At 45.6% G+C, this 13,357-nt stretch overlaps 1 protein-coding gene across 4 annotated transcripts in view; it reads left to right on the top strand.

The window, feature by feature from the left end:
• The window catches only part of LOC310865681 (sodium bicarbonate cotransporter 3-like), a 74,523-nt gene that overhangs the window by 46,406 nt on the left and 14,760 nt on the right, over positions 1-13,357 (top strand). For all 4 annotated transcript variants that reach the window (XM_083774892.1, XM_083774893.1, XM_083774891.1 and 1 more), the window contains 5 exons: positions 790-947; positions 2,333-2,420; positions 3,034-3,180; positions 6,811-6,917; positions 10,242-10,416. In XM_083774892.1, the coding sequence (XP_083631018.1) occupies positions 790-947; positions 2,333-2,420; positions 3,034-3,180; positions 6,811-6,917; positions 10,242-10,416 (675 nt within the window). The remainder of the gene's footprint in view (positions 1-789; positions 948-2,332; positions 2,421-3,033; positions 3,181-6,810; positions 6,918-10,241; positions 10,417-13,357) is intronic.

Here is a 13,357-nt window from a genome sequence, read left to right as displayed (position 1 = left end):
TAACGCCTCCACAGGGCAGAGAACCGTCTTATCATTTCACGATAACCTCCTCCCTGACATAAAAGTGCCTGTAGGCATAATGCAGCGGGTTATCAACCTACAAGCAGCTTCCATGCGTGCCAACAAACTCTCTGAAGCGCTCCGAAATGTATGATGAGCTGGAGGATAAAAGAGAAGGATATAAGGCTCTGCATTTAGCGTCGTACATTTAGTGGACCGGCTGTTTGACTGTCTGTTTTTCTGTTTTGTGTTTCCTGTGAGGACTGCGGATGAAAATTAGCAACTGTGCTATATCCGGTGTATTTACGTCCATGTGACGTCCATTGTCCTGTCCATATAAACAAATAAAGTAAGGTAACGTAAAAATAGATGCATATCAACAGTTGTAATTTCTTTTTGGGTTCAGTGGACCTGACAGGAAGATGTCTATTCTTTGCTCAGTACATGGTAGTTGTGTATGTAGCTACTATCTAACCTCCCTAGTGTTGCTTGGCCTCTCCTCCCCCAGCATCGCCCCTAGCTCTCATACATCAGTCTGCAGTAGCGCCGTCACTCCCTCTTTCCATGCACTCTGTTTCTCTTTCATGCTCTCTTATTGTTCAGTCTCAGCCCTTTATATTGTTTATCTCAGAAGTCCCTTTGCCTGTGGAATTCTCTCTCTCTCTCTCTCTCTCTCTCTCTCTCTCTCTCTGTTCTTTGGAATTCCCGGCCCAGTCGGAGGCTGGCGGTGGGCAGCTACGTTACCACTGCTTTATGCATTGTTTATGTCCTTCTGGGCCGTGTTTTCAGGTGGATATGAACTTCATGAAGAAAATCCCGCCGGGTGCCGAAGCGTCCAACGTCCTGGTGGGTGAGGTGGACTTCCTGGAGAAGCCCATCATCGCGTTTGTACGTCTGTCCCCAGCTGTGCTCATCACCGGGCTTACCGAGGTCCCTGTACCCACCAGGTACGACACACACACACACACACACACACACCCAGGGCTCATTCAGCTCCTTACCGAGGTCCCTGTACCCACCAGGTACGACACACACACACACACACACACACACACACACACCCAGGGCTCATTCAGATCCTTACCGAGGTCCCTGTACCCACCAGGTACGACACACACACACACACACACACACACACACACACACACACACACACACCCAGGGCTCATTCAGCTCCTTACCGAGGTCCCTGTACCCACCAGGTACGACACACACACACACACACACACACACACACACACACACACCCAGGGCTCATTCAGATCCTTACCGAGGTCCCTGTACCCACCAGGTACGACACACACACACACACACACACACACACACACACACACACACCCAGGGCTCATTCAGCTCCTTACCGAGGTCCCTGTACCCACCAGGTACGACACACACACACACACACACACACACACACACACACACACCCAGGGCTCATTCAGCTCCTTACCGAGGTCCCTGTACCCACCAGGTACGACACACACACACACACACACACACACACACACACACACACACACACACACACACCCAGGGCTCATTCAGCTCCTTACCGAGGTCCCTGTACCCACCAGGTACAGGCATTTCCTTCCCCCTTTCTGCCCTCAGTTGCTACGATCTAATAATGTGATAAACAAAGGAAACTACAAAATACTGTTCTTGAACAGTGTGGGCTCGAGTGGAGCGTGTCTTGAGTGTACAGGGTTTGATGAGGTCAGATCAACATATGGAATGTCAGAACAGGTCAGCTCCATATATGGAGATCTAAGGGTGGCAGCGGGGGCAGTGTCTTGAGTGTACAGGGTTTAATGAAGTCAGATTAACATGGAATGTCAGAACAGGTCAGCTCCATATATGGAGATCTAAGGGTGGCAGCGGGGGCAGTGTCTTGAGTGTACATGGTTTGATGAGGGCCCAGGTAGGTCCGGGCCTTCATTTTCGGGCCTGGGCCTTCATTTTCAGGCCTGTTGAACTCTCGTTTTCGCCGGCTGCTGGGTGTGGCTGTGTCTAGAGTTTGAATGGGCAGGTATCGGTCAAAAGGGAGACATCAAAGAGGAAGGACGGGTGGGGAATGATCAACATATGGAATGTGAGAACAGGTCAGCTCCATATATGGAGATCTGACGGAATGATGGCAGTTTTCATAGTAATCTACTGTCGCATTTGTTTGTTTATTTATGTATTTATATTTTTGGGAAGGCTAGATTCAAAATCATTCGAAGCCTAACATCTAGTCTAGTAGATGTTTTGAGTTGTCCAGACCCTCCATGTCCTGCAGTGAAAGCTCAGAGATCTTGGCCTAATGAATTCCCGTGTCCTTTGTCATATGCAGGTTTCTATTCTTGCTGCTGGGGCCTCATGGTAAAGGCCCCCAGTACCATGAAATTGGCAGGTCTATGGCTACGCTCATGACCGATGAGGTGAGTAGAGATTTCATTCAGATAGGAGTTCCACCAACACACAAACAAACCAGTAGCCAGCGTCTTTTTGTTATTTCTAATTTGAGTGTGAAATGACCCTCACCCAGCGCATCGGTTGCTTGCTAGTGGTGGAAAGTAACTAAGTACATTTACTTAAAGGACAACTTTAAGTAAATGTAGTTTTTTTCCAACCAAGGTTCATGTTTTAGGTTGTTGTTAGAGAAAGTAAAAGATGAGTGTTGTTTCTTTTTCATTTGCTGCTTTCTTTCGTTTTACAGGGGGCGGGGGCATTCAAACATGGGGCTAAATAAATATGTATTGTTTTACAAATAGCGATTTATTTTGTATTATTTACTATAGTCCTACTAGACCCCACAAAATGACATCTGGCCACAAAAGATCACAGGATCGATCTACTGAATGTGAAGGGAGGTACTATAGGGGGCTGCCATACTGATACCGATACTTTTGTAGGCCTACTTTTACTCAAGTACATTTTGAATTCCAGTCTTTTACTTGTAAAAGAGTAGTTCTATATTCATACTTTTACTTAAGTAAAACATGCAATACTTTTTCCACCACTGGTCACACACCTCACTTTCCTCATGTGTAGATTTTCCATGACGTGGCATACAAGGCCAAAGACAGACAAGATCTACTGTCTGGCATAGACGAGTTTCTTGACCAGGTGACTGTGCTGCCCCCTGGAGAGTGGGACCCCACAATACGCATCGAACCGCCCAAGAATGTCCCATCTCAGGTCAGGATCTCTCTCTCTCTCTCTCTGTCACAGATAATTTAATTATACACGCCATTTAATGTTGGTATCCCAACCTGAAAATGCATTCTCTGTTTAATAAAAGAGCTGGAGAGAAATGGAGACTCCTCTTACTATAGCAATGAGTACGGAACCGGAATGTAGAGCTATTTAACACTTACTTCAACCAGAGAAAATCACTTAGGCTACCTACTTTAAGCAAGTCAATGGTTTCATTGGGTGCGTAGCGTTAATCCGACTTTACTAATCCTACACCTCCTAACCTAAACGCACACAGAAGCCACGGGTGAGTCCTAACTCACTCAGTGCCACAGGACGCCTAATGACGACTCCCCCTTAACTAGAGTTGTTTCCGATATCGATACTGGTATCGGCCGATACCACCCGTACTCGGCCCCGATACTACGCTGAACGAATGCAACCCAACCCAACAAATCGCCAAAAACAGCCGATCTACAACTTACTTACTTTACTTACGCCTATAGCCCAACTTTGGGCATAGGCCACGAACAAGAGCTCTCCAGACATCACGGTCCTGGGCCATCTTCTCCAGCTGTCCCCATGTGTGGCCAGATCTCTTCACATCTGCATCCAGGTCTCGGCGCCAGGTGTTTCGTGGTCTGCCTCTCTTCCTTTTCCCTTGTGGGTTCCAGAACAGGGCATATCGTGTGATGCTAGATGCAGGCTTGCGAAGAGTGTGGCCGATCCATCGCCAGCGCCTTTGGATGATTTCTTCCTCCACCGGGTGTTGATTTGTTCGCTGCCACAGTTCCCGGTTACTGATTTTGTTTGGCCAGCGTATTCGGAGGATTCTTCTGAGGCAGGTGTTTATGAACGTCTGGATTCTTGTGATGGTGTTTTGAGTTGTTCTCCAGGTTTCTGCTCCATACAGCAGGACCGGCTTCACCATAGAATTAAAGATCCTGATCTTTGTGTTCATGGGAAGATCTGAGGCTCCCCAGACATTCTTCAGCTGATGGAAAGCTGCTCTTGCCTTGCCAATCCTGACTTTTACGTCGGCATCTGTTCCGCCCTGTTTGTCGACAACACTGCCTAGATAGGTGAAGCTCTCCACCTCCTCTAGTGCTTCACCTTCCAGTTTGATGGGGGTAACGGGGGTAACACTGACTGTATTTATTTTGAGGACCTTGCTCTTTCCTCTGTGGATGGTGAGGCCAAGGCGTGTTGAGTTTGATGAAACTATATTGGTTTTCTCTTGCATCTGATGGTGAGTGTGGGAAAGAAGGGCCAGGTCATCAGCAAAATCAAGGTCATCTAACTGTGACCAAGGTGTCCACTGGATGCCATTTATTTTCTGTGCTGTGGATGTCTTCATGACCCAGTCAATGGCCAACAGGAACAGAAAAGGGGACAATAAACAGCCTTGCCTCACTCCTGTCTTCACTTGGAAGGCATGGGTGAGTTGCTGCCCGTGTATCACCCTGCAGTTCAGCCCTTCGTAGGAGTTCCTGATGATGCTGGTGATCTTCTCCGGTACCCCATAGTGTCTCAGCAGTCTCCAGATGGTCTGTCTATCCACACTGTCAAACGCCTTCTCGTAGTCAATAAAATTGACGTAGAGCGGCGAGTTCCACTCCAAGGATTGTTCCAGAATGATCCGCAATGTTGCAATCTGGTCCGTGCAGGATCTATTCTTACGGAAACCCGCTTGATGGTCTCGGAGGTGTGGGTCTACAGCCTCTTTCATCCTGTTTAGGAGCACTCTGTTGAAGGTCTTCCCTGGTATAGACAGCAGTGTTATTCCCCTGTAGTTGGAACATGAAGCTAGATCGCCTTTTTTCGGGAGCTTGATGAGGTAACCCTCCTTCCACTCTGCTGGTACTTCTTCCTTCTCCCAAATGTCCCGAAATAGAGGGTAGAGCATTTCGACGCTGGTCTCAACATCAGCTTTCAGTGCTTCTGCTGGAATGTTGTCTGGCCCTGCAGCCTTCCCATTCCGCAGTTGCTTTATGGCCTTGTGGATCTCTTCCTTGGAAGGGACATCACAGTCAATCGGCAGGTCACTTTCCGCTGGCTGTATATCCACTGGATTAAGTGGAGCTGGTCTGTTCAACAGCTCCTCGAAATACTCCGCCCATCTACGTTTCTGCCCTTCTGCATCTGAAATTTTATTCCCTTCCTTGTCCTTCACTGGCCTCTCAGGTTTGCTGAACTTTCCTGAAAGCTTTTTGATGGTGTCATACAGAGTCTTCATGTTGCCATGGTGTGCCGCCTCCTCTGCCTCTGCAGCCAGTGACTCTATATAGCCCTTCTTGTCTGCTCTTATGCTTCTCCTAACTGTCCTATTGGCTTCAGAGTACTCTTCTTGGGCTTTAGCTTTCCCTGCCCGTGTGCGACTGCTGTTTCTAGCTGCCTTCTTCTTTTTCCTCTCCTCTATCTTTTCCAAGGTCTCTGCTGTCATCCATTCCTTGTGGCTATGCTTCTTGTTGCCCAGTACTTCCTGACATGTTTCTGTCACTGCTGTTTTAATACTCTGCCACTTCTCTTCAATGGTCTCTTCCTCTCTCAGCTCTTGTAGGACCTGGAACTTGTTTGCGAGTGTGATCTTAAACCTTTCTAGCCCGGCTGTTTCTTTGAGAGGTATGGTGTTGTACCTCTGGCGTTTATTGGTTTCTCCTGTCCAATTTCTCTTCAGCTTTAGTTTTATGCAGGCGACCAGGAGATGGTGGTCTGAAGCGGCATCTGCTCCTCTTCTGACGCGCACATCTTGGAGGGATCTTCTGAACTTTTTCCCAATGCACACATGATCAATTTGGTTTTCAGTCACCATGTCAGGTGATACCCAAGTTGCCTTGTGTATCCTTCTGTGGTGAAAGAAACTCCCGCCGATAACTAGGTTGCTTGTGGCGCACAAATTGCTGAATCTCTCTCCATTTTCGTTCATTTCCCCCAGGCCTTGCTGACCCATGATCTCTTCGTAACCTTGGTTGTTGCTGCCGATTTTTGCATTGAAGTCGCCCATAGTGATGGTGATGTTTCGGCTTGGGCGGGCCTGTATGATGGACAGCAGTCTGTGGTAGAACTCCTCCTTGATATCTTCATCGCTCTCGTTGGTCGGGGCGTAACACTACAAGACAAGTGACAATTAGATGGGAGATCCATTTGCATCTATGAGAAAAACGGGGTAAAATAAGTGGTTACAAAAAAAAAGTACTCATATCGTTACTCGGTATCGGCGAATACTAAAAATGAAGTACTCGTACTCTGTCTGATTTTTTTTTTTATCAGGACAACTCTAGTCTTAACCGGCCACATATGTCGGACTAACGTCCACGTTAGGGCTTTAAGCAACTAGTTGACTAGTAAATCCACTAGTGGACCTTGTTGGTACTAGTTGATAAGAAAAAGGAGTTTTCTTTTTTTGTAGGCCTCAAGATCAGCTAGAGTTGTTTTTAAAACATAATAGGTAGTTAAACAACTAGTCTACTAGTAAACTAGGCAACTAGTCAACTAGTAGAAGTGAAAGCCCTAGTCCGCGTGCCCACCCCAGTTTCCTTCACACAATGCTGGCCTATACAGTATATACAATAGAGCAAGGCACCAAAATGGTCGATTTGCACAGTTTGAAATCCCTCCTGCTGTGTTCTTCAGATGAAGAGGAAAAGGCCGGCTCAGCCTAACGGCTCACTGTCTCCTACTGGGGACATGGACAAAGACGAAGACCCCCATTCAGGACCTGAACTGCAGAGGACAGGAAGGTGAGGAACACTTGGACACCACAGAACATACAATGATGTGCTACTGTATGCTCACACACGGTACACCTTATATACCTGTATGTAAAGACCCTACGGTTGCACCGTTTTGTGAAACTAGCTACTGTATACATATCTGAAAATCCCTTATTTGGTTGTAAATAAGTTAAGAGAGACCCTTTTCAAAAACTTTTTTGAGAGCAATGTTTAGCTGTAAATGCCATTGTGTGTGTATTTACTGTACATGGCTGTCATGTTCGATACAGCAGTAAATCAAGCACTTAGGTCTTAGCCTTTGATTAGGCAGCAGTCTGTTATAGAGCAGAGCGTTCAACCAAGTCGTGTAATAACATAAAATAACATAACATGAGGTTGAGATGACAAGATACATACACGTTCCAATCCTGCGAACTAGAGTGACAGGAGCATTGGAATTGGCTAGCCTGCTTATCACATAACCTGGGAGGACCATTGTTCTACGATTAGAAATTCATAACAGTACGTTGTTGACAGAGTTGCATTTAGAGTTTACTAATGACACTGTAGGAGTTTTAAAGTTGTCGGCGAGTCATCGGATCATCACACTACAGGAGTCTTTTTGCAGGGTGCCATACAAGCTCGAGAGACCCGAGACCGACACAGGACGCCTCTCTCTCTCAGCACACACACACAGGGCGAAATGTTTGTGATAGCGTAGACTACATGCGCTATAGCGAGGCAGGACGTTAAATCTTGATTTTCATTAAATAATTCTCTCTCTCCGTATGTGTGCGCGCGCACACACACACACACACACACACACACACACAGTTTGCAGCGTTGAACGATGCGGTTTATCAACATATTCAAGTGTGTAACAGCAATGTTGGGCTATATAGGCTAGCTAGTACCAATATGTATTATGTACGACATGATTTACCCAAGGAATTAAGGTTATAGTATCGTCTGATCATCATCGATACAGTCGACAGACAGACAGACTGACAGAGACAGACAGATAGTGGCTGTGAGCAGTGAGCACATGCAGCTGTCTTGTGAAGTTGTGCTCTCATTGGCTGTAATAAAGGATTTCTCGGGACACGGTCGTAACCCCATTCATACTGTATGATGTCCAGTCGGCGACAGAGTCAAATACCAAGCCTGCTAGATATTCAGGAACGGTCGGGAAGGCGTCTGTGAGCGCTTTCATCTTCTCGCAGAGACTTTCACACACAGCGAGCAAAACCTTGGCGATCAAAGCCCGATCTTGCGTCAGATCGGGAGTTTTGTCGGCGAGCGCCAAAAATGCTCTCCGACAGCATAATCTGAGCAAATATCGCGCAGTGATATTTTGGCCTTGACCTTGACCTTGGCCTGCTGTCAGCGTGCACAAGAAATGTGACTGATCGGCCGAGTAGTAGGCGGGATTAGCAGCAGGCACTGATGCGTGCATGCACACGTGCGCACGCACACACACACATGCACACGCACACATGGGTGGATACATGATCTCCAGGCAGAGATCATAAATAGGATGAGGTCACGGTGACATAAGTTAATATGATGACAAGATGAGGTGAAATAAGATCATTATGATGGCAAGAACAGATGACATACTGTAATATATGGTGACAAGATTAGATGAACTAAGATAAACATGATGACAAGATGAGCAGTGGTGAAAGTGGACTAGGACGGTGACCATAACACCATAACACCTTTGAAACCACGCCCACTGCTACTGTATGCCCTATAAAGCGTCGCAGTCCTGCCCCCTTTCCTGACGACGCCAGGCCCAGGAAATGAATCCCAATGCATTTTTCCCATAGACATTTCAAAACATATTTATTTCAAGACCTCGTACGAGAGGAAGCGTCGTACGATGCCAACTCTTGTCGTGACTCTTGTCGTGACAAATCATGACAACACACAATATTTTGGACCAAACAAATAATTATAAAGAAGAAAAACAACAAAAAAAGTGTTGTAACCTGCCGTTTTTTTCTACTTTCTAATTCTTTGTTTGGCCCGATTTTTTTTGTTTGTCATAATTTGTCACGACAAGAGTTGGCTTTGTCCGCGGCGTAAACGTCTTTAATTAAATACTTTCTGAAAAGTCTATGAGGAAAATTAACAGGGATTTATTTTCTGGGTCTCTCGACATTTATTGGAAGGAATTCCTCCGGAGAGCCCTGACCACCCTGCTGGTAGAGTTTATTAAGAGACCACACACACACACACACACACACACACACACACACACACACACACACACACACACACACACACACACACTGCATTATTTAAAGAAGCTCTCTCCCCTCCGTGGCTATAAAAAGCCACATGCTTGCAGGGAGCTGGTGGGGAACAGAGATATTGAAGGAAAGAAAGGAAGGAAGGGAAAGGAGGGAGGTGAAAGGAGTGAAAGTTTAATAGAACCTCACTGTAGGGAAGACATCATGAGGCGCAAAGTGGATTTAGAGGGAAAAAAATTGAAACACACAGTCCTTTGTGTGAGATAGGGTGATGCTGCATGCAGGGTGTGAATTGAGTTATCTGTATCATGTGTCAGTGCCAGTGGTGACTGTAGTGTACAGTAATGTGAAGTACATGCAGTTGAGTACTGCACTTAAAGGGGCATTCCACTCATTTTCAACATTATACTATGTCATTAATATACTATAGAGCTGTGTGGAAATAATAAAAAACTAACTCTGAGAGTGTACAAATGGAACTCAATTGGATTCCATTTGTACACTCAGAGTTATGGGGGTCCTTGCAATTAAAAAGTTTGAAAACCACTGTACACTAAATGGAACAGAGCCTTAAAGGACCACTTCACCACTTTTCAACCTACCTTCATATAATAGGTCCTCACTAATTATCATGATAGAACTGCACAATTCTGTCTCATAGGAGGGCTGTGGGCAGTTCAGAAACCCGTTCACCAGTGACATCATCGATGGGGAATCCAAGCAACTGCAGGCTTTCTAATCCTGAAAAGTTTCAATGCGAAAATGGAAGCCATCGTTCTCGCGATAATAAAAATCTAAATATTTTTGTAAAAACGTCTGTGTCTCCTTTGAGACACAGACCGAGTAGGAAAAAAATGGTGCCATTTTATCATGATTATTAGAAAGGACCTATTATATGAAGATGAAAAGTGGTGACGTGGTTCTAGAGTTATTCTGTGTGCTTACTGCATAGAGCCCATGTGGTACATTTCACCTGGGATCCCTCAACATAACCAGCTGTGCTGCTCGTCCCACAAAATGCATGAAGAACCCAGAGGGGTTTATTTGTCACTGACTCATGGAAGTGCAACGATGATGTTTGTGGTGTCCTCAGGATATTTGGAGGCTTGGTCCTGGACGTGAAGAGGAAGCTTCCGTTCTACTGGAGTGACGTCAGAGACTCCTTCAGCCTGCAGTGTCTGGCATCCGTCCTGTTCCTCTACTGTGCCTGCATGTCACCAGTCATCACCTTCGGAGGCCTGCTGGGGGAGGCCACCAAGGGGAACATTGTGAGTCAGGAGTGTGTGTGTGTGTGTGTGTGTGTGTGTGTGTGTGTGTGTGTGTGTGTGTGTGCGTGTGCGTGTGCGCGCATAAAGTCATGAATAATTATCAAAAAATACCCGTTTGTATTTGAATCTCAGAACTTTGAGTGTTTTTGTGTGACAACGTATCGCACTTTTTATCAACTTTTTTTTAATGTATGACATTTTGTTATTGTTTTATTGCCTATAATGACATGCCTAAAATAGGGAGGCCCTGTTAAAAGTGATTAATTAGGTATCCTGCGCAGCTAAGCTACAGTAAACCAAGCACTATACCGTCTCTTAAAATATGTGTTTATCTTATGATCATTTGCCAATAGCAGGCCAGTGTGCGCTCTCTGCAATGTTAACTGTTACTCTTAGTAGAGGTTACATTCTCAGAGACAGCAATATCAACCTTGCTTTACTATCCGAGACTGTGTGTGACCTGACAGACAAGCGTTTCTATAATCCACTTTAATTTAAGTGAATTGGTTTTATTCTTCTGCTTAAGTCTATTAGACTAAATTTCAGCACCTTGCTTTATAGGAGATATTATATCTGGTGCGTCATTTTGAGGAGCTTGTAATTAAATATAACATTTGTAGAAAGATGTTTCACATGATGAGTGGGAAGGTGCTCGCAAGGGCTCTAATACAAATGGCAAACACTGTTATAGGGGCGATTCACACTATGGTCCCGTCTCAGATGTTGTGGTAGTGTGAATAATGCGTACCCGTTCCCGGGAGCGGATCGCCCAACCGTCCCCGGGACCGCATGGGCCGTTGAAGTGTATTCGGATATGGATCGTTCCAATGTGAATGCATGCGTACCTAAAGAAGAAAGTGGACTGTTTTTTAAGTGGTGCAACCACTTCTACATCCAGCTTGCAATGTCCGTGTAGCTGTGTACGTGTTTGTGATGTGTGTACCTGTGACCTGTGTGTGTTAGCACGAGTGGTGTGCGCATGCGTGAAATTGGAACGAGATAAGTATGTGACATGGCTGCCACCTGCTGGACGACGGGAGTTGCACAACTTGGTTCACACTGGTGTGCTTTTTTTTTTAGAACGTGACATAATCTCTAGTCGACAAGCCAAGCGTCAACAAAATAAAAACACACAGACGCTGCACGACGCATAACACTAGCGCATTTCTCAACGCCTCCCGTCTCCTGTTGAATCTGCGTATACGTGCAGTACGTGCTGATCTTATTCTTCGGACTACATGTGGCTCTTGGGCTTTGCTTGGCATAGTCTCCAAAGTAAAACAAAATAATAATAATGCTGAAGTAGAATCCATAGCAAACTAATCAAACACGACACTGGAGCACAGAACTGACTGACACAGTGAATAGCAGGCAGGCTGACAGTGAAAACGGCAAAGAGGCAATGCAATGCAGTGTGTCTGGATTTATTGGAGACAATGTCGCAGAGTTGATGGTCATTGTCCGTGCGCGCCAGCCATCAAGCACACCGCCACCTGGACGATCAAAGTGTGTCATGCAAGTGTACCCGTGTGCGCTGTTGAATCTCGGGCAATGAGAAACATGGCCGTCTCAGTGTGAATCCCATATTAAACACATGAAGTTTTGCATCCCTCCGGTGAAAATCGCCTATCTACAAGCAACGTGTTGTGAGCTTAGCTAGTGACACTCTAGGCCAAACATACATTTAGTTTAATGGAGAGAGCTTGTGCATTGTGCAAACTGGAATGGACCTGGTTAAACATAATATGACATACTTGCAGTGCGAACAAAGCGCAATGCCGTGCTGAAGTCTGTTTCCGCACTGCAGTTTTTACACATCCAATAATTTCTAACTAGCTGAACATCACTGCAAAAACCAATGCACACGTTGTGTGTGTGATTTGTCATCAAGTCATTCTGCCAGTAACATACTATGGACCGTTTAGACTTTAGAAGACGGCTAAGGATGTTGGGTTATAATTCCTCCCTGGGGGACTGCAAACACAACCAGATGGCAATGACTTAATGGAGAGAAATGGCACACACTTTGTATACTGTGTCTGTGGCCAGAAATGGAAAAATCCAATTATGTCAAAGCACATCTGATTGTAAACAAACAGTGGTGATCCGTGGTAAAAATCACTGTTCCAGCACAGTATGCACGGTAGCCGGTAGGGATGGGAATTCATCGATTAACTCTATCTCTACCGCTAGCTGTTAGCATAAACCCCAGTTCCCAGTGCTGTTCACTTTAAAAGACGGAATTCCCCCCCTCACCCCCCCCCCCCCCCCCCACACACACACACACACACACACTCTAGCAGCATTGGAACAAGCACACACTGTTTACCTTTCGTCAGAAGCTTTTATATGGCGGCAGCCAAAGGCTGCGGTACGAAGGCACAAATTAAATCAGAAATGTGGATGGCAGAAAATCCACCAAGGACAGCTCCTGGATTCCGATTTATAGAGGTTTGAAAATCCTCCTTTCAACTGGTTTCTAGAAGTCTCTACACGTCTGTTTGCTCTGATCCTCACTGCCTTTATTGCTCACACACACACACACACACACTTCACACAAATGCACATTAAAACAAAAACATTTATATACTCACTCACTCACTCATTCTGATACTCACAAACTATCTATACACACTGGCGCAAAGGCATTTTCTCTCTCTCACACACACATACACGCACACACACACACACACACACACACACACACACACACACACTGTACCCGAGATGTCTTTATTAGGCCCGGGACTGTTTGTACAGCCAGCGTTGGGGCGTTGGGGTGTATGATGCGTCTGAGTAAACTCACTGATGAGCTGACGGGGCAGAAAATGTCCTATACCTCACATAGAATAAACATCTTGTGATTTAAAATATATGGGGAGAAAATACATTTTTGAGAAAGCGTCAATATCTAAACATAATAATCTGGAAATAATATTTC

Source organism: Protomyctophum parallelum, assembly GCF_964188405.1.
Source record: "Protomyctophum parallelum genome assembly, chromosome: 1".
In the NCBI taxonomy this organism is placed as follows: Eukaryota; Metazoa; Chordata; class Actinopteri; order Myctophiformes; family Myctophidae; genus Protomyctophum; species Protomyctophum parallelum.
The sequence above is the reverse complement of the archived record's forward strand: the minus strand, read 5'-3'. Positions and strand labels throughout refer to the sequence as shown.